This window comes from Gambusia affinis, linkage group LG18 (assembly GCF_019740435.1).
Source record: "Gambusia affinis linkage group LG18, SWU_Gaff_1.0, whole genome shotgun sequence".
Lineage (NCBI taxonomy): Eukaryota > Metazoa > Chordata > Actinopteri > Cyprinodontiformes > Poeciliidae > Gambusia > Gambusia affinis.
In genome coordinates, this window is record NC_057885.1 from 3,154,130 (window position 1) to 3,174,676 (window position 20,547).

General features: G+C 43.2%; 2 protein-coding genes across 2 annotated transcripts; one reads left to right on the top strand and one right to left on the bottom strand.

The window, feature by feature from the left end:
- Positions 1-6,284: 6,284 nt before the first annotated feature.
- pelp1 (proline, glutamate and leucine rich protein 1) lies at positions 6,285-18,085 on the bottom strand. The gene is given in 21 exon segments (XM_044098204.1): positions 6,285-6,790; positions 7,524-7,850; positions 8,464-9,110; positions 9,277-9,611; positions 9,613-9,872; positions 10,077-10,179; positions 10,720-10,853; positions 11,763-11,818; positions 11,912-12,065; positions 12,136-12,286; positions 12,954-13,067; positions 13,443-13,531; positions 14,360-14,447; positions 14,708-14,840; positions 14,933-15,089; positions 15,178-15,237; positions 15,352-15,423; positions 15,560-15,709; positions 16,797-16,902; positions 17,620-17,684; positions 17,860-18,085. Coding segments are annotated over 21 exon segments (3,435 nt in total). The 5' UTR covers positions 18,001-18,085; the 3' UTR covers positions 6,285-6,697.
- On the top strand, positions 17,630-20,396 carry med11 (mediator complex subunit 11). The gene is made up of 4 exons (XM_044097889.1): positions 17,630-17,992; positions 18,144-18,244; positions 18,986-19,116; positions 19,617-20,396. The coding sequence occupies exons 2-4, from the start codon at positions 18,175-18,177 to the stop codon at positions 19,770-19,772; spliced, it is 357 nt and encodes a 118-aa protein (XP_043953824.1). The 5' UTR covers positions 17,630-17,992; positions 18,144-18,174; the 3' UTR covers positions 19,773-20,396.
- Positions 20,397-20,547: the final 151 nt, after the last annotated feature.

Consider the following 20,547-nt stretch of genomic DNA (forward strand, 5'->3'; position numbering starts at 1 on the left):
TCTGAAACCCGGAACAGGCACTGACTTCTTATTCCAAAGATCTGAACAAAACAAAACAGATCTTCTAAAACCAGAAATAACTTTTTAAACCACATAAGCAGTGTTAAACCCTCAATCCCACCAATATTTGAACTAACAGATGAATCACAACCGAACTACCTGAAACCGAGATCATTGTTTTTCTAATGAATTTTAACATTCACTGATAACATTCAACTAACTTCTGAAAATAATACAGTGGAACAAAACACTGTTTTCTGGTCTTGACTAATTACAATAAATAATTTAGTTACTTTGTTAAATCAACGGGCACACATTGATTGTTCGTTAAAGATTTTTTCTAAGAATAAAGTTGTGTGTTGTCGTTTAATCAATGTATCCATGGAGACTACATATACCACATTTTCAAAAAGCTGGTTCCAAAACTTCTTTCAAAACAAAACAACTACAGTCAGCATTACTGACATTTTCCAAAATTTCAAATAACTAGCATATAAATCACAATACAAATTCAACTAACTCACAAATATGTTACATCCCAAAAATGCAAATTATACCTTCCTAAGTTTTTGTCTTTCTTAACTTTCTATTGAAGTCGTTTTTATATAATTTCCCCAATGTATCCATGGAAACTAAATATGTTTAGGCATTTTTCAAAAAAATGGACAAAGAACCATCCAGCTTGCCAAGAATTGAACACCAAAGTCATAAAAGCTAATTTTCACAAAGAAATCATTATTTTGTATTCGAAAATCAGCTTTGATTGATGATCACTACAACACTGACACACACGTGCGCACCAGTGACGTGCGGTGAGGTTCATAGCTGGTGAGGCACTGACGTAATCAGAATCAGATTTGCAAATAGATGCATAGATTGACAGCAGTTTACAGGTTATGTTTCACTTCTGCATCCTTACACATACAAACTGTAGCTCACAAAACACACATATTATCTCCTGCTTCGATTGAAAGTCCACTTGAGAAAACTTTTTTGGTGTTGTAATGTAGTCATCCATGTCGAAAGTCGGGATAAGCGAGAGGAAAAAAATCACTATCTCTATTATAATCTATCGCTGCACTTGACTTGCTTCCCGAATCGTTTAGCCTAGCTCGCTGTCACTTACTCGGCAGTTGAGGAGTGAACAAGACGAACGTCTGGGATCTTGAGCGCCCCCTGCCATGAGGCAAGAGAACTGCCTGCCTCACCTCGAACCTGTTCTCTGCCGTTTATAATCGCTCATTACACGAAACACGTTACACAAACACAGTTGGTGACAAAAAGCACTGTACATTATATACATAAGCTAAATTATTGGAAATAAGTTCACATATTAAATTTGTTTAAACCATTTTATTGACGCCGTACAGCAACATGCTCTCTCCGCTTAGCAGCCAGCGCAGAGCCAGGGGTTGCGCAATCCAAGGTGAGGCAGAGCTCGCTGCTGCCTCACCGGCATCGCTTCCAAGCATTTGAATGGGAAAATAAGAAAATTCAGCGATTTTGAACAAATAAAAATCGAAATTGGTGAAGCTACATGAAAAATAAATATTTTTTAGTACAAACCACCGGATGAATATAACAATTTAAATTACTTTATGATTATATATTTTCTTTCTTTCCATGATGGCTGGTGAGGCACTGCCTCACCTGCCTCCCCTGACCGCACGTCACTGGTGCGCACACACACACATATAAAGCTTATAACTGGGGCGACAGTGGTAGAAGTTTGCCCTGCAATGGCCAGCCTCTGTCGTTGTGTCCTGGTCAAAACTCTTCTCCCACCTTTCCTGCTGGTGTTGGTCAGAAGGGCCAATGGCTTGATATAACAGCTGTGGCTACAATCCATTAGCTTATCATCATCAGTGTGTGAACATGTGCATCAATGGAAATTACTGATTTTATGGAAAGCCTCTTTGAGTGTCCTAATAAACCTCTACAAGTCAGATGTCATTGCCATGGAAACCAAATAAGTTTTGTCAGGGCATTTAAAAAAAAAAAAACGGTCAAGTTGGTTTGTTGTTTTTGTATTGTTTTTTTTTTTTTTTCAAACCAGCATAACAATTTTTCTCAAACACTAGTGCTAACATCCCGGACATCTATCCACAGATTTCAATAAGCTAACACATAAGTCACAAAACCATTTAAATTAACTCACAAAGTAGTTTCATCCCACAAATGCAAAAAAGAGCCATTAGAGCTATATATTTCAAAGAAGTCAAGTATTTTTCGAAGCATTGGACTACAAAGTCATCAAACCTGATACTCAGATTAAATAGCACCGTTTGAGCTTTTACAAATCAATTCACCCATGTTAGCATTCCTGGATATGCTAAAAAAAAAAAAAAACCACAGATCAACATGTCCCTATCTTGAAAAAATAATAAAACTAAACAATTAAATAATAGGTTGTCATTGGGAAAATACATTTTTTAAAATGTTTTTTAAAGTAAAAAATATTTAATGCGTTTCCTTCAGCGTATCCATGGATACCGAGTGTGTATCACGGCATTTTTCAAAAAAAATAAAATAAATAACGGTCAAAAACAAGCTAATTTTCCAACAACTGGACAGAAATTTAACCGTTTTTTCTTCTTTCTTTTCAACTCAGCATTAACAGTTATTCTCAGACACTAGCGTTAATAAAGCATTGGAGAAAGTCATTAAACCTGATACTCTCAGTACATACAGCACCTTTGTTTCAATCAATTTGCAGGTTTTAACATATGCTAAAAAAAAACAAAAAACAAAAACAGATCTACATGTTCCTTTCTTGAAATGACAAAATGACAAAACTAACAATTAAATTACAGGCTATCAAAGTGGAAAATACATATTGTTAAATGTTTTTTTTTAAAGTAACATTTTATATGGCGTATCCATGGAAACTGTTTATCACAGTATTTTTCAAAAACTAACGGTCACGAACAACCACATTTTTCAAGAATTTGACATTAATTCAACTAATTTCACTATAATTATGTGAAATACATGTTTCTTAAATCACTACATTTCCTGGAAATTCAGTCAAGAAAAAAACTCATTATTTAAGGAAGATCTATGCTAGCAAGAATGCTACTTGGGTTTTTTTGTACAGCAGGCAGTATTTCTTTAAAAAAAAAACCACACAAACACAAAATAAAGTAAACAATTCACTATTATTTTAGTAATAACTTGTTTTTGTTTATTAAAAATAGTAGAAGAATGATATTGACCTTCCAGCTGACCACCCTGCTGGTCCTTCTCCTGGCCAGGATCCATCTTTCGTGGGTTTTCGGCTTCTTCAGCAAGTGCGTAATACAGCAAGTGCTTCTTCCGCAAGTTTTGCAAAGTAGACTTCTCCACAGGTTCAAACCTTCCGAGGCGTTATGCTCCTTCAGGCGTCTCCTTCAAAAGTCCCGTAGCAAAAGGGAAGAATTCAGAAAGCCAGCGTCATTTATAGGGTTGCCGACGCTAACGTCGTTTCCATGACTTTTATTAACGAAGGCTCAATGACGAATGCACGCGCTGGTGAGCGAGAGAAATTGGACTACACAAATTACAAATCGCACCAGCTAAATAGTAAAAGATTCATGCAGGGCATCTTGTGTTGTAGTACATAGTTCGGTTACAAATCACTCTTACAAGGCCAAAAATATATTAATATATATAATTATAACATATGTTAGTATTTTAATATTAATGTTAAATTGTTATCTTGATATAAGTCGAAACATTCCCACATAGAGAAGCAACAACTTTTGTACGTATCAGAGAATGTTATATAATTTTATTTATTTAGCGAATATGGGAACAAGAGAAAATCTGCTATTCTTGGAAAACTCTCACCTTCCCTTCATTATAAAGGAGAGATGAAAAACATCTGAATTAAGTCAGCTGACATTTAAAGCAGATCCTATCTTTCAAATGAACCACCAAACTGAAGGGAGGTTTGAGACATTGTTTTATTATAAGAAGGTAACATGTACTGAATACTTGCTGCTGCTCAAACATCCAAATGCCCATCCCTGCACTGATCCCCCTGCAGCTCACTTCACTTCCTAAGACATGTTGGATGATACTTTTTTTTTTTTTTTTTAAGTAATAAAACAAGTGCAACTCTTAATCATTCCGTTAAATGCCCGGATCGCTACAGGCAGTCTGATTCTATCCCAATGACAGATATAAAGAATGTCTGTCTTTATATCAGACATCCTGATATAAGACACGGTAGCCTACCGACTGTCACCGTGAGTTGCGATGCAGCTCAAAGACCTGGTACCACCACCACCACCACCTGGTACCACCACCACCACCACCTGGTACCACCACCACCACCACCTGGTACCACCACCACCACCACCTGGTACCACCACCACCACCACCTGGTACCACCACCACCACCACCTGGTACCACCACCACCACCACCTGGTACCACCACCACCACCACCTGGTACCACCACCACCACCACCTGGTACCACTACCACACCACCAGGTGTTCGTTCTGCTTCTCCTTAACGTTACTACAGGCGAGGTAATACGGGGCCTTAGACAGAACCCCCTGCTCCCCGAAACCCTTCCTACTAAGAACCTCAGCATCATTAACGTTTTAATATTGATAAGGTGAAGTCTGTGAGAGGGAGACCAGGTTTATTGGCCGAGTTTAAAATCAATCACTGATTATTGGTTATTTGTGAACAAACCCAACTCAAACACAAAGATTACACCATATTGTAGCCATGGTAACATAACAAATAAACTATCAAGATGATTCTTTAAACTTTTACAATGTAAACTTCCTTATTAAATACTAAATGTACACAAAAAAATCTCAGCTGAATGTATTAAATAAAATTTAATAACATTATCATTCTCTATAAATGAAGGTTACAAGTTTAGATTTATGGTCTGTGGTACAATTAAACTATTTCTAGGGGCCCCTGAATGTCATGAGGGCCCCTACCAGTAGCTACTGAGTTTTCTTTGCCTTGATATCTCAGTCTTATAATCCTAAATCTCAGAGGTGTTAACATCAAACAATTATATAGAGCTTATTACCTTTGAGCTTATTTGATCTATAAATCAGTCTGCAACCAAGTTGTTGTAGAGATTAAATAAATATTATTAGGGCTTAATTAGTAAAATGGCAGCAAATTAGCTTATTTCATAACTTTATAACCAGAGACCTTCTCTCCTCTGGTCTGTTTAACAGCTACAGTCTCAGATCAACTCAGGACTGTCAGCAGCAGAAACAGCAACTCCATACCTGTTGGGGAAAATATAGACTACAGGGGCGTGCTGTGGTGGCGCAGGGGGTTAGCACGCCCCACGTTTGGAGGCCTTAGTCCTCAACGTTGACGTTGCGGGTTCAACTCCCGGTCCTGAAGACCCTTGCTGCATGTCTTCCCCTCCTTCCCGTCTGCCTACTGCCGCAAAAATACCAGCCACTAGCCGCAAAAACTCTTCGGAGAAAAAAAAAAAATAGACTATATTTGCTTTGCATTGTCCCCACATGATGGCAATGATATATCAGAATCCCATTCAATTCTTGATTAATATGGGTTGTTGCTATGCTGTTGTACGGTGTTTTATGATCTTGTTCAATGTGCCCTTTTTTTACTTTGAGCCCCCGTCGCTCCCCCTCCAAAGGGCTCTGCACGGCCCTGAAACAACCCCCATGACCCCACCTACCCTCGTGGCTGCGACCTCAGAAAAAGACGCGTTAGACTAGAAACAGGCATAGCCAAAAACTTGACACACACACACAACTCTGGAACATACCAGAGGTCAATTCAGCCCGTTTTACTGTGACTGTCAGGTTAAGACCTGGTGAGTTTATTTTAGAGATGTACTGATGTGAAAATTTGCCCTGATGTTGATATCCAATCACTTTTATTGCTGTTATGGCCCATAACTAATATTTACCTAAATTATATTTCAAACACTTCAGATCTTGTTTCTTGCTGTTGGACATCCTGGATCATCCTTCACTGTAACTAAAATATTCCCAGGAACAGATTTAAGACTCATCTGTTCGTCTTTCATAGACATCAGCCTGACTGACAAAACTGAAATGACAATTTGTTCCACGATAAAAATCCAATGAAAACTTATAATCTCTTAAGTATCAGTTTGGAAAATTCAAACTAGAATTATATAAAGCAAATTTCATTTTGGCAAATTTAAAACCTTTTTTTTCCCCATGCTGAGAGGGTTTCTGGATGTGAAATATCCACCATGTGCCGATATGGAATGGAAATAATCCTCAGTGCAGGTCTGGATGTAGTGCGTGTAATCCATGACAGATATTTACTACTTTAATGTAGGAAAACAATACAGAGAGAAAACAATTCAAAAACACTAAACAGTACACATAAACCAGAAAGAGTGGACATTTCCTGCAGGATGACGACTGTAGAGAGAAGCAGAGGTCTGGCTAACATTTCTTGGCTTCACTGTCTCCCAGAAAAATGCTGTTGTTCCTCTTACTCTGTAAACACAGCTCTGGTCAGTTCCAGGGTGGTAACAGGAAGCCTCCATGTTTCCATGTCCAACACAACAGAGCACAACACTTTCCACCATCGTCAGAATCCCAGACAGTACCTGGTTGCTCAACTACGACTGGAGACAATCAATTCTGTTCTGAGGTCACTCAGTGTTGAAAACAGAGCAAATGTCCATGATGGTCGACTCAGTCCGTTCAGGTGGGCGAGTGTTTATGATTGGGTGGATCCTGAGGCAACATCTTCATCATCAGGTGGACAGGCAATAAAATCTGCCAACATGGAGGCCATGGCTTCATCGTCCTGCTGGAGAACAGACAGACTCCAGTAATTTATTATCATCTTCACACATACAGAAAACCAAAGTCTGCTAGGAAACCTTTAGGTCTAGACCCAGAAACAGGCCTGTCACAATAACTAATGTTTCTGGGCGATTAATCGTTATTAATCGTCCCAGAGGTTATCGCGATAAACTATAACATTGTTGTTGTGAGACAATTTGCCAGTAATGATAAAAACGGCACAATAATGCAAGAACACATGCTCAAAGATTAATAAACTTGAAATTCTAATGAGCATTTAACACTGGAACAGGAAGTGGAAGACATTTTAAATATCCAAAATAAATCAACTAAACAACAGAAACAATTAATAAATTGAGTTATGAAGTCTCTGGAAACAAAATTAACATAAAATCTTTTTAATTGAGACCAAAATTGGATGTAAAAAGTCTTTTAACATCCAGTTTTTGGTAGAAAAATGATAATGAAATGACAAATGAGTCCTCTGACTACTTCCTGTACCACACATCCAGAGCCAAACCCAGTCCAGCTCCTGGACTGGGTGACTTTAATGTTGTTTTGGTTTCAGCTGCTTTTTTTATCTTCCATGGAAATATTTTTCACATCTAAGTTTGGAAACATTTAAGGCGGAATTTAAAAAAAATTATAAGAGAAGAAAAGTTTATTGAAAACATATACTGTAATAGCTGTTAATATCTAAAACTTGTGAAATATGACAAACATGTATTCTCCTTTACCTTTTTCTTCTCAGGACTTGGTCCTCCTTCGCCCTCTATGGCCTCCTCCTCTCTCTTCCGCTTCATCCCTTTCTCTTCCTCACTATTACTCTCTTCTTCTTTTTCTCCTTGGGGTTTCGTCCATTCTGCTTGCGCTTCATATCCTTGCTGTGTGTCGGTCTGATCCTGTTGAGGATCATGAGGAGCAGCAGGGGTCTCCTCGCCTCCCGATGCTCCTGCTGCAGCTTCCTCTTGCACAACGACCGGCTCGTCCTCCTCCTGAAGCTCCGCCTCCAGCGCCACCTCTTCTCGCACGCCAGCTTCCTGTTGACGTTCAGCCACAGACTCCTGTGGAATGGGACGGAACTTTAGACGGAACGCTTGGATCCCTGATCACAAAACGCTACAATGATAATAAAAACATTACTGACAACACTGAGTCCACCTGTCTGGTTTAGAATCGAGATTCCTCTGGAAGATAATCTCTGTAGCTGATGGACTTATTCTAGTTCAGAAAGATGCAATGTTGCGACTGCATCTACTAATGCTAAACGCTAACATTTGCCTTTTTGTGTTGCAATAACCATTAAGTGAGTTTCTGTAGGATGTAAATTGTCAACTTGAAGGATCAATAAGGAATTTAAATCTTAACTCAAAATAATTCTATTTTCTGAGAAATGTGGAGTTAAGGGTCACTGGGGTGACACAGATGTATGTAAGAACCCAACTGGTCTTGCTGTTGCTCACTAGGTTTTTCCACATGATTTATTGCATTTTGCCAAATTCTTCTGATAATCAGGTTTCTATAGAATTTAACTTAAAAAGGCTTTAAACAAGAGAGGCTTCTTCAGAAACACTGGAACACCGACTGCTACAGCAGAGCAATGACCAGAGCAACAACTCTTAGAAGAAAAGTGAATAACATTCCATGTCCCTGTGGGGGTCCAGGTCTGGAGCCTACCTGCTGACCGTGAGCGGTGGGCTCCTCCTCTGAGGCCCCGGTGGGCGGGTTCTGCTGGTGGTTCTGGTCCCACAGTGTGAGCTGGTCCTGAAGCTCCCCTGCTGCCTGGGCAGCCTCCTGGCTGCTGTCTGCCCTCTCCTCCAGCGCTCCTCCAGTAACACACAGGATCTGAGGCATGCTGGGGTCGTCCATGCGCTCGCTGTCGTCCTCCCCGTATCCCCTGTCTCCCCCGTCACCCCCCCTTGCCTCTTCCAGAACTCCGATGCTCTCCACCTCCTGGACCTTCATCCTCTCCTCTCCAAACAGAGCTCTGCTGCTCTGCAGCTCCTCTATGCCCCCCTCCGGGTTGAACCCCACCCCCTCCCCCTCTTCCTCTTCTGCTCCCAGGGCCTTCTCCTCCTCTTCCTCCTCCTCCATGGTCACCTCCTCTGACTTGTCCTCTGATCCCTCCAGAGGAGGCATGTCCCCATCTTCATCCTCCTCTTCCTCTTCCAGCTCTTCAGCCTCCTCATCATCAAAGTCTTCGTAGTCCTCACCCTCATAAAAGTCTTCACTGCCTTCCTCCTCTTCCTCCTCCTCGTCAAGACCATCCTCCTCCTCCTCCAGCTCTTCATCATCCTCCATGTCCTCTTCATCTCTGGCCGGTGCTGTTTATGGTCTAGGGCCAGAGTGGGCTGCATCCTGGTGGAACTGGGGTGGTGCTGGTGAGGGCCCTGCTGGGCCAGCTGGCCCAGCTGCTGCAGAGCGCAGGGCGGAACCAGGGGCGGCCTGGGCGGGGCCGCCCAGCAGTGGGCAGAGTCAAGGCTGGGGCACCACGGGTCCGGACAGGACAGCAGGAGTGGGGCAGAGCCGGGGTCAGGGGGCCTGCTGTGCTGGGAACCATGGCGACAGTGTCTCCCCCTGGCAGGGAGACACCGGCCCCTGCTGCAGCAGACAGCAGGTTCTGGGACCCAGGGGCCGGATCGTCCAGCTGGCTGTCTGCTCCCAGCATGCCTGGCGGGACGATAACCACGCTGTCGTCTGAGTCGCTGGCCAGAGAGATCTCCACATCTTCTGCCTCTTCTTTGTCGTAGCGGACAAACACGGGCCTCTGGCCGTCCGGGAGCCCCAGCCCGGCCGGGTCCGGCTGTGGCTGGCCGGAGGTCTCGGGACAGATGGTTCTCCAGAGAGCCCAGCAGAGAGTTGGGGCCCAGGCTGAGCGGGTGACGGCCGGGGAAGGGCGGCCCGGGTGCGGGGCCGCCCAGCAGGGTGGGCAGAGTCAACCTGGGGGCAGGGCCCGGGCCGGACAGGACAGAGGCAGTGGGGGGGGGCTTCAGGGCAAGCGGGGGCAGCGGGAGGGCGATGGATGGAACGCGGGGGTGGAGGAGGGAGTTACAGACGGTCAGAGCCTCAGAACAGAAAGACGAAACCTGATGGGGGGGAGAGAGGAGGCGGAGCGGTCAGTCAGCGGTCAGTCAGCCTGAAACAGCTTCAAACAGCAGAGAGGAAACGTCTGCTGATGGCTCAGCTGCACATGTCCAGCTGTGTCTCTGTGTATAAACCAGAGCAACATTTCTCTCCCTCATCAGTTTGGTACCAGTGTGGTACCTGAAATAGCCAGCTGATTGGCTGACCTTGAGGTTGCGGTCCAGGCGGCCGTTGCTGAAGATGGACACGGCGCAGGTCAGAGGTGGAGGCCAGCATGGAGACGGGACGAGAACCAGGGCCAGCAGCAACCTGCAGGTGAACACAGGAAGCAGCTTTAGCAGAGAGGATTCTGGGAAACTGGATCAGACAAGGACAGACCTGGAACTTGGAGCACACCTGGGAGGCTGATGGTAGGCACCGTTTAATACATCAGTCCGATAAGTAAAAATGTGCCGATATTAATAGACAACATTTATTCGGATATTTTTGCCATTTGTTTCTTGAGGGAGGGCGATGTGTTATGTGACAGATACAGCACAGGATTGTGGGTAGTTTAACTGAAGCAGAGAAACAATGTCAGTGGGGTGGTTATTTTTTCAAGCTGTTTAAAGGGCAGGGAAATTACATATACAAGTCTGTGTGTGTGTGTGTGTGTGTGTGTGTGTGTGTGTGTGTGTGTGTGTGTGTGTGTGTATCAGGCATCAATAGTGTAAACAACATTTGCACCCAACAAAATACTATGTATAATATTGTAATTCTTTGGCCATTAAAACAGATATTTTCCTATTCAGTGGTCATAAAGTTTTGACTCATTCTGGACATGTTGTTTCATTTATTTGTCTTTAGTACCTGTAGAGTTGACGGCGGGTCAGGGCGCTGCTGTACTGCCCACTGGCGCCCCCTATAGACTCGCATGCAGTGATGCTGCTAGTCTGCTGCTGCTGGAGGCGCACACACAGCGGCAGCACCACCTCATGGAGGCGCTGCAGGCACAGACAGAACAGAGATTCTTGGTGAGGGAAGAAATCCGCCTGGCTGCAGCACGCTTCCACAAACATCATCCCAGCTTCATGTTCATTTCTTTAAAACACATTCCATTATTCCAGACAGTTAAAAAAAAAAGAAAGGCTACAAGCAATCTCCCCTGTCAGCCCTGACTGCAGCAGGAGTCAATGACTCCACAGTCACTCCAGCTGGCACAAGTTTGATAACATAAAAAATTATTTCAACTGCACAAATTAACCCTAAAGCCTCAAAATAATCATTTATGATAGTATATTGATGACCAGAATATTTTTAATATTTTGTGATAAAAGATAAAGAATCCTCTTTTGCTGCCTCTTTTGATCAGAACTTGTGGATTATCAGGAAGTGAAGAAGCCGTCGAACCTGTGACTCCATGTTGGCTCAGACTCCATGAGACCCAACATGGACACAGTTCTTGGTTCAGATATCAGATATCACTAATCCGTCCACAGATCCAGTTGTCATAATGTTTCTGGGTTGTTTGATTTTACGTGAAAAGTTCAAGCTTAGACTAATAATCCAATACATTTTTATATACTGACGCTTCATTAATGTTGAAAACTGTTTAAACTTGTCACCATCTCATGTTGCTAACGTCAGTAAACTAGGAGTCAACTAGTTTTGCTGTTTGGCTTCATCATCCTGTCAGCTTCAGTTAGAGAAAGATCAACTTTCACAGCACAGCAACATTAAACTTTGAAGAACAGTTTATTAACGTTTTGTCCGGATCATTCTGAAACTTATTATGGAATTATCTGTCTTTTAAAAATACACCTGAAGATAAAACTTCTTCAGATGTAACTTCAGACTAATAAATAGATGAACTTGACCAAAGCCGACATGTTGCAGTTCTAGCAGGTTCTTACTTTGTGTATGTCATTCTTTAGAAGCGTCCCACTGGTCTGTATGATGCGTCTGAGAACTGGAAAAAGAAAAAAAGAAGAAACAGCTCAGAGCCTGTGAGCAGTACAGAACCTGACCCGATCCCTGCTCTGAATCGGAGGCAGCAGCTGACCTTTCAGGGCTGACAGGCAGGTGTCCTGGTTGGAGACCGGGTCCCCTTTCCTCTGGAGCGACGCCCCTACCGGGTCGGCCATGACCAGCTGCTTCGTCCTGCGAGGGCCGGGCTTCCCCCCAGGAACCACATCAGCCGACAGCCCCGCCCGCAGCTGGGGGAGACCCAAATCACGGCCTTGTTTCATCTCAGATTTCTTCGTTCGATATGCAAATTCGTTTTACCTTGATAGATTCTGCTCCGGGCGTGATGTCGGCCAGCAGGTGGGTGAACAGCAGCTCTGCGTGGCTGGAGGCTCCCTGGAGGACGTTAGCTGAAGCTCCAACAAGCTGCAGCCACAGATCTAAGGTTCTGTACACAGAGACCCGCACTGAGCTGCAAAAAAAAAACAAAAAACAGTCCAACAGTTAGATACTGCCAGCTCACACTGAACCTGCAGCTCGCTGATCCACACCAGGCTGTTTGCAACGCAGCAATCTCTGAATATATGTTGCAATAGTACAAGAAGAAACGTAATAAGGCGAGAATGAAGTCATGATAGAAGAATTAAATAGTACTTTTATGAAAACACCTACATAAAAAAATAGCACAAATTTGAAATGAAGAATGCTGAGCATCTTGTGAAATTATAATATGATATCAGCTTTACCATTAGGACATAATTAATGTTTTAGTACATCAGCATCACATTAATATTAGCTGCAGGACTGTAGAAACAACAGAGCTTGTTTGGAAAAATAATCTGAGCTGCTCTGGTCCTGATAACTCTCAACAAAACATCTTCATTCTACTAATGTTATTAATTTATTGTCATAACATGACGACTTTATTCCATTATTACTAACTATAAAAATAATAGACTCATTCTGGCCCCAATTCTCAGCCTTTTCTCGGTTTCAGCTAAAGTAGGGTAGATTGTGAATTTGACTCCACAGCAATAAACAGGATTCTGATTGGTTGTTTTTGTCTCCGTTTCCACATCAGAAGAAGCCTGTTAATCTGGGTGTGATGCGTTCATGAGGAGTGCTGAGGCTGAGCGTACCTGTAAGCTCTCTGCTGACCAACGTTAGCTTCAGGTACGGCTGTCCAGGCACACAGCATCTGAGAGAACAGCTTCTGTAACACAGCAGCGTACTGCACCATGCCGCTGCGCACTCTGAAACACACACACAAACATCATCATCACCTTTATACCATCAGCTACATTTCACTCTTAATTATTTACAAAAACTGTGAAAAATTCACAGAAACTCCTCTGTAGATCAAGGTAGACGACAGACAGGAGTGTGTGAGTGTTTGTTTGTGTAGGGACCATTTTCCTGACACGTACTGCATTGTGGGGACCGACCACAAGGGGTCAGGGGTTAGATTTAGGACTATGGTGTGAATTGAGTTTTGGTTACAGTTAGCATAAGGTTAAGGTTTAGGCTGTAGAAATGAATGGAAGTCAATGGAAAGTCCACACACAGATAGTCACGCAAACATGCGTGCGTGTGTGTGTGCGTGCGTGCGTGTGTGTGTGTGTACTCACACTGTGATGAGCTCTGCCAGCACCTCCAGAGTGCTGATGTGAATACTGGGGAGAACCAGCAACCTCAGGCTTCCATCTGCTGTTAAACTCTGACAAACATGACAGGATCAGAATCAATCCGTTAGCTTAGCCTCAGGAAGGCTTTATGTTTGAAATATGTTTGACATATTTCTCTCAGCTGTTGGGTTTTTAATTCTAATGTTGAGTTGTTTCATTGATAAGACAGCAGTTTCACTAATTCAACATCTTGCAGCTTTCGGTTTCAAACACTGATGGCACCAAATCTACCATGAATATTACTGAGGCTTCGTCTCCGTGTTTAACATCGGTTTGTCTCCCTGAAACAGAATCAACCATGTTCAAATTAGATTTGACTCTATTCTCCTCACAACTTCAACCTTAAGAAAAGTTGACATCCGTTCTTCCAAACTAAACTGCAACTAAAGTCTATCCAGAGTATGGAAAACACTCAGTACACGATCCACCTGATCACTGTTGATTCAGCAGAGATCAAAACCAAATCACAAAAGTCAGCAAAAACGAAGTAAACCCAACAGTCTGTGGAAACTTTCATTTGAGTTTACGTACTATAAAAATAATCACCACAATATCTGTTCACTTAATGCATCACTACAGTAAAAAAGTACAGTAGCAGATGTGTGTGTGTGTGTGCATTGACACAGTGTAGGGACTGTTTTTCCTACAAATACATTGTGGGGATCCACTTCTCCTTGTGGGGCCCAAAACACAGGGCCCAGAAGGAGCAGAGCTTTGAGTTAGATCAAGACTAAGGTGGTTTAAGTCAGGTTTAGAGTTGGACATGTACTGGTAGTGGTTAGGTTACCATTGGAAATGACTGACAAAACCAATGGAAGTAAACAGAGATATAATGTGCGCGTGTTTGTGGAGTTTCTCACCGTGTTCCTGGAGTTGACAGCGAGCGCTCGGCACACCAGGTTGAGGACGGGTCTGACGGGCAGATGTACGGCTGAGGCAGGATCCGCTCTGATAAGAGGAACACATCCACAAACATCTCTCTCAATCACTGCTCCTTAGTCATGCTCTCTGTTTTCAATGCATTTTAATGTAGAGTGACTGAAACATTTATACTGCTGGTTATGTCAAACTAATCATGTCTGTCAGATAATTATTTGGCCATTTTAATTCCTTAAAGTACAACCAGGTCGCCAGTAAATCCAGACCCAAACGTTTGTCATATTGATGAATGAACTGCTGCCCTCGGCCTCAGGGTCAGTGTTTCCTACCGGAGTGTGTGTTTCAGCACCAGGCAGACAGCTGTGTATCTGTGCTGCAGCTGCAGAAGGAGCAGCGGATCCGTTTGATCGAGATGAGGAAAGGGCAGCTCCACTCCCGGACCCCGATACTGAACTGCTTCATCTGAGAGACAAACAGAAATCAGCCCATAAACGTTTAAAAATAAATCACAGCTACGTGAAACATGGAACACATGACCGGCCAAAAGAATCTACCTGTTTCAGAACCTTGGTAGATCTGAGCCAGAATGCCATTGGCTGAGGCCAGCAGACACTGAATCTGATTGGTCCATCCTTCGGCTCTCCCGGTACCCACTGACCTGTCGGCCAGACCCCCTAGACAGGGCAGCAGGCTGTAGCCCTGACAGGCCATCTGAGAGGAGACACAGAGGCAGAGAGCATGGTAACCAGGTAACCAGGTAACGGGAAGGGACAGTTCAGGTTTAGCCAGGGAGACGCACCTCTTGAGTTTTTCTGCTTGTGCTGTCCATTTTGGAGAGGAAATAGGCTCCTAGTTTGTCCTTCAGCAGAAGGAAAAGTCAGCATGCGTCAGATGAACAGTTTTTGTTCAACATACGCAGCAAAGCTAAACAGTCAGTAGGTCTGAAGGAACCAGAGCATGTGGGATGCCTCACCTTGAGGGAGCCGCAGGCTCTGGGGTAGTAGACCATACAGGCTCTCATCCCCTCCATGGCTGCAAGCTCACACTGACACCACAAACACAACATCATCATTTCCCTCACCCAGAAGCCGCCTCTTCACATCATCTGCTTTTGCGGCACGGAAGATTCAAACATTTCACATGTGCAGTGCAATAAAGACGGGAGATATCTCCAGAGTCACCTCGGTCTTCAGGCCCAGGAGTGACGTCAAGATGCCGAGGATGGAGTTGAGGCCGACCTCCCTGGCCAGCTCTGCTAGCTGACATGAGTACTGCAGCAGGTCCTGCAGGATGCTGACCGCCAGCTGGATGCTCTGACATGGACCCTGGGACTGCAGCAGCACACAGCATTTGGAAGGTTTAGGTCAGGATTTAAATGCGTTCACAGCACAAATGAATGATAAATAACTGGATACATTTACAATATACTAGGGCATCATAAATATCCAAATAATGTCAAATATATGATCTGAATGGTATGATACAGGGTGCAGCATTCCAGCTGTCACTCAAGTCTCCAGAAGGTTTTTAACCTCTCTGTACAGTCACTGTTGTTTAGTGAAAATCTGCTTTTTAAATACTCTAAATGGGAAATATTTTTCTCAACATTTTTCTAAACCAAACCACGATAGGAAAAAAAAAACATTTGCCTGGTCAGGATATCTCATTTGCTCAGACGCTGTCTGGCTTTTAGATTATTTACATTTTAAATGTCGATAATGATAATCCGCATTCTCAAAAGCAGCATAAATTTTACTTTTACTCCTGTTACTACTAAATGTTTGAACTTGGAGCAGCTGATGACTGTGTATTTCTGAAGGGTTGCATTGCATTATGGGAGAACGGTTCAAGTGCAATGAGGCACTTTTAAAGCGGCCAACCTGACATTTCAACTAAAAATGTAGAGAGCCAAAACTTTCCAAAGGAGGAGATTATATTTCATGACAGTGTAGCTGAATAAGCCAAAGTAGGACATGTAAAAGTTTAGTATTATCTGCAGGCACTTATTAAAAAAATTACAAACATTGGAAAGAGCAGTAATAAAATCTATAAAAATACCTTCATGAATTTCCTGAAGAAACAGAGTTAGAACTTAAAAAGTGAACCCATGAATGTCTCCTCTTCTCTCTCTGTGTGTGTGTGTGTGTGTGTGTGTGTGTGTGTGTGTGTGCGTGTTTGTTTCTAATACTAATCCTGACACATACTACGTTGTGGGGACCGAAGCCTGGTCCCTACAAGAGGAAACGCTGTTTTTGGGTCAGGGGTCAGATTTAGGACTACGGTGTGAATTGAGTTTTGGTTAGAGTTAGGTATGTAATGGTTAGGGTTTGGATAAGGGTAAGGCTGTAGAAATGAATGGAAGTCAATGGAGAGTCCCCGCAAAGATAACAAATGTGTGTGTGTGTGTGTTTGTTTTACCTGGATGACCTGCTGCAGTGAGCGCAGCCAGGACAGACAGTGCTGCTGGAACAGATCACTGGAACTGTCTTTAACCAGCATGGAGAGCAGGCACAGCCCCTCGAACCTGTTCAAACACCAGCACACAGATGACCAGGTCTCCATCACTGTCGACTCATAACCAATACTGACTGCATCATAAATCTTTCTGCTTTTCACCTCTGATCATACTTGTGCACTACTTTGCTGCAAGTATTGGATCCCTCCTCCAAATGATCCGAACAACTCTGGTGTTCGGATCACTTCATAGGACGCTAAAGATTAATTAAATGTCTTTTCTACTGGACAATCCACACTTATCTGCTAGTAGCAGTGAGGGGGAAGGACGGCAGGCGTACAGCTGACCTTCAGATCAGCTCCAGAACAGGGCAGCATCACCCTGTTCGGCTAAAAGCAGCAAATGCAGTCCACCTGACCTAGTGTCCCCAGGTGGAAATGACCACTGAAACGTCTCCGTTTATGTCACTTTATCACGTTAGTAGAAACATTTGACGCCAAAAGCCAATTGTTGGGAGTTGTATGTGTGATAAGGCAATATAGTGCAAATAAACGCACTTTAAATGGACTGAACCTTTTATGTCATCTTGATTGCTCAGAGCACTTTACACTGGAGCTACACTCATACACATTTACAGACGACTCGGTGGTAAGTGATGCCAAAACAGCTGGGATCCATCCTACAACCGAAGCTACAGTACATTGAGAACAGCAGTTTATCCAGACAGTCAGCTCTGCTAAGGCTTGAGCATCAAACCTAGTGTGGTGAGAAAAGCACCGTCCTCACCTGGTTTTGCTGGAGCTCAGTTTAGCATTGCTAAAGCCCACGAGCCCCGCGACATCGCTCGCGCCCTAAAGAGATAAACACGCAGGTTTTAAACCCATTTCACCACAAACAGCAGCAGCAGCCTGTGAGGCATGGCAGTTATCCTGCCGCAGGGACAACAAAGGCTGGAGCAACTGCAGCCACAGTAAGCTAACAGAGGCAGGCTGGGAAGCAGGGCTCCGCCACGGGCAGCAGGGTTACCTGGGTGGGAAACACGCCATGTTCCCTGTAGTTAGCCAACACCTCGGACAGATACTCTGGACGCCGTTCCTTGAGAACCGACACCAGACCCTCTGTGAGCCTCATAGCGGCGGTGCCATGCATCCAAGCAGAGGTAGCCATTTTCCCCACACCGCCAATCTGACGTCACTATTGTGCGGCCAAGTTTCGCTGTCGTCAATACTTCGCGCTTGCCGCAGAAAGACCAAAGTGGATGGTTGTTGTGTTGGTGTATTGAAGGCTGCTGTTTTCTTCGTTGTATTAAGTTCTGGTTCATTGAGCGTCTTCCTAACCCGGATGGCGAACGAGCGGCTCCGAGTCCTGGAGGAGGTGGAGAAGGACATCGCTGTGGTCCTGCAGTGTGCTGGTGAGCAAACTTTAAGTACATCACTATGTGTTTTCGCTGCTTTTGGAGTTTCCTGTTTTCTACAAAAGTGGAAATAAATGAGCTGGAGTTCTTTGGGGCTGGAGTCTAAGTGAAAACAGCGCCCGGATCAGCTTCCTGGAATGGCTTAATACCACCATAAACCTTTAGATGGATTGTGATTAGGACCGCTTTCTTTTTTTGGATTTGAATATGAGCTTATCTTGATGAAAGGTTGTAACATTTGCTCAGTGGATCATGAAATATGGCTTAATATAATCAATAACCTGCCCAGGACAATTAAAATGTTTAAAGCATCTAAAATGCCATTACCCATCTGTCCGTTTCATGTAATGATCACAACTAATCTGTAGTAGTAATCCACACCATCTTTTTACTGCTTGTTCCAGCAAACAAAACACCTGTCAAAATATTGTAAAAATCCAGAAATTGTTAATCATTACTTTTGATGAAATTATATGTTTGTTCAGATGACTTGTTTTTAAGACTTGATATAAAAAGTTTGGTATTTGGGCTGACTTTGGACTTGACTTGGAATTGTCCTGCCTTCACGAAACTTGAGACTTGTGACTACCTTGTCACTTGGCATAGTTATTACTGCTGCTCATGAATGTTGGTATTGTGAGGCTCCTTTCATAAAGTAGCAGTGAATTTGGTTGTGATCTGCTCACTGCGAACTTAGATTGATTTCTTCCATCTGAACAATGTTTCCTTTGATGGCAGGAAACATTGTTCTGGAGCTCTCCAAAGACAAACACAACGCCAGCCACCTGGACAGGCAACTGGTCCAGTTCCAGACGTCCATCAGTCGAGTTGAGAATGAACTGGGCGCCCAGATCCGCTACCTCACACAGGTCAGAAGAACAAAACTTGTTGCCTTTGGTCCGTGTACTGCTCAGTCTTACCCGGGGGATCAGTGTCTTCTGGCCCTGGTCATATTCTTATGTTTGATTAAAATTGATATGAATGTTTCTGTAAGTGTTAGCATGCCTTGGTGCACAGCTTTCTGGCCAATCACCAATCTTTGAAAACCTGACCTACCAATACCAGTACTGTTTGGTAATTAGGATCAATTGTAATATATGTGTGATTAAATTATTATTATTATTTATATTTTTGTAAAGTGTGTTGAGACAGCATTTGTTGTGAATGTACGCTATATAAATAAACTGAATTGATTGTTTCTGCCAATCACTGATCTCCCAAAATTAAGGAAATCTGGCCCATTTTATCAGTGCACTCCTTATGATAATACCTCTAGAGGTCTGAAACGAATTTCCAACTCTGGTTTAAAAACAATCGTGTCATTATTGGAAGCAGCACTGCCATGATAACGTTGTTTTCCTCCCACCAGGTAGCTACTGGTCAGCCACACGAGGGCTCCACTTACTCAACCAGGAAGGACTGTCAGATGTCACTGAACAGAGCTGAGTATGCAAAGGTCAAGCTGGGAGAACTGGGTCGGACATGTGAAGCCATGCTGGAGCAGCAGCAGCAGCAGCAGATATGACAGAACAGAGGCCACGTGTCTGCCAGCTGTTGCCGTGGTCACCGGGTTCACAGCAGCAGCCCCCTGTGTTTGGTGGGACTGTGTGTCAGTATGGTGCTTAAAACTGTTGGAGTGATGCAAACCAAGACTCTGCACAAAAGGCAGGCTTTTGATTCGTTAAATAGTGGTATTTTTTTAAACATAAAACTTTCATTTTGTAATTGTAATTTTATGTTGTGCAACATTCAATAAACTTGTAAATTTCTGCACATCTCCGACATCCAAGTCCAAGTTCCAACAATTCCTTTCTTGTGGGAGGGACTGCGACGTCAACTGCTGGCTGAGAACTTCCTGTGTTCAAGTGATTCTCCCCTCAGTAAAAACGGCTTTTCCAATGAAATACGATCTTGGTGAACAGAACTCTGGTCTGGTTATTTTTTTATGTTTCTTGTTTCAAGAAAACGTAATTTGATGGTGAGGGAATCATTAAACCTTAATCAGCGCTGAATAAGTAATTGACTGACAGCGTAATTAAGTGTTACATTTTTACAAATAAGTTGGAGTTTGAAGATGGAAACATAAATAGGTCTGGCTTCAAAATCCAATATGGCTGCCTGGTAGATCTGTTTTTATGTTTTAATCATGAGAGGATTATTTAGAATAAAATTATTCTATTAAGAATAAAATATCTTCTGAGTACCTTTGTTGTATAACAGCTTAGATGGATGATTTGTCTGATTGGTTTCTTTTCCCAAGGATGGATGGTTCAGTTTTCTTTTGTTCTGGTTTATCTGTT

Bases quoted from the DNA above. Each gene is read 5' to 3' on its own strand.
- med11 (XM_044097889.1), top strand. From the start codon at position 18,175: ATGGCGAACGAGCGGCTCCGAGTCCTGGAGGAGGTGGAGAAGGACATC. The intron at 18,245-18,985 runs GTGAGCAAACTT...CTTTGATGGCAG, and splicing joins TGTGGTCCTGCAGTGTGCTG to GAAACATTGTTCTGGAGCTC. The intron at 19,117-19,616 runs GTCAGAAGAACA...TCCTCCCACCAG, and splicing joins AGATCCGCTACCTCACACAG to GTAGCTACTGGTCAGCCACA.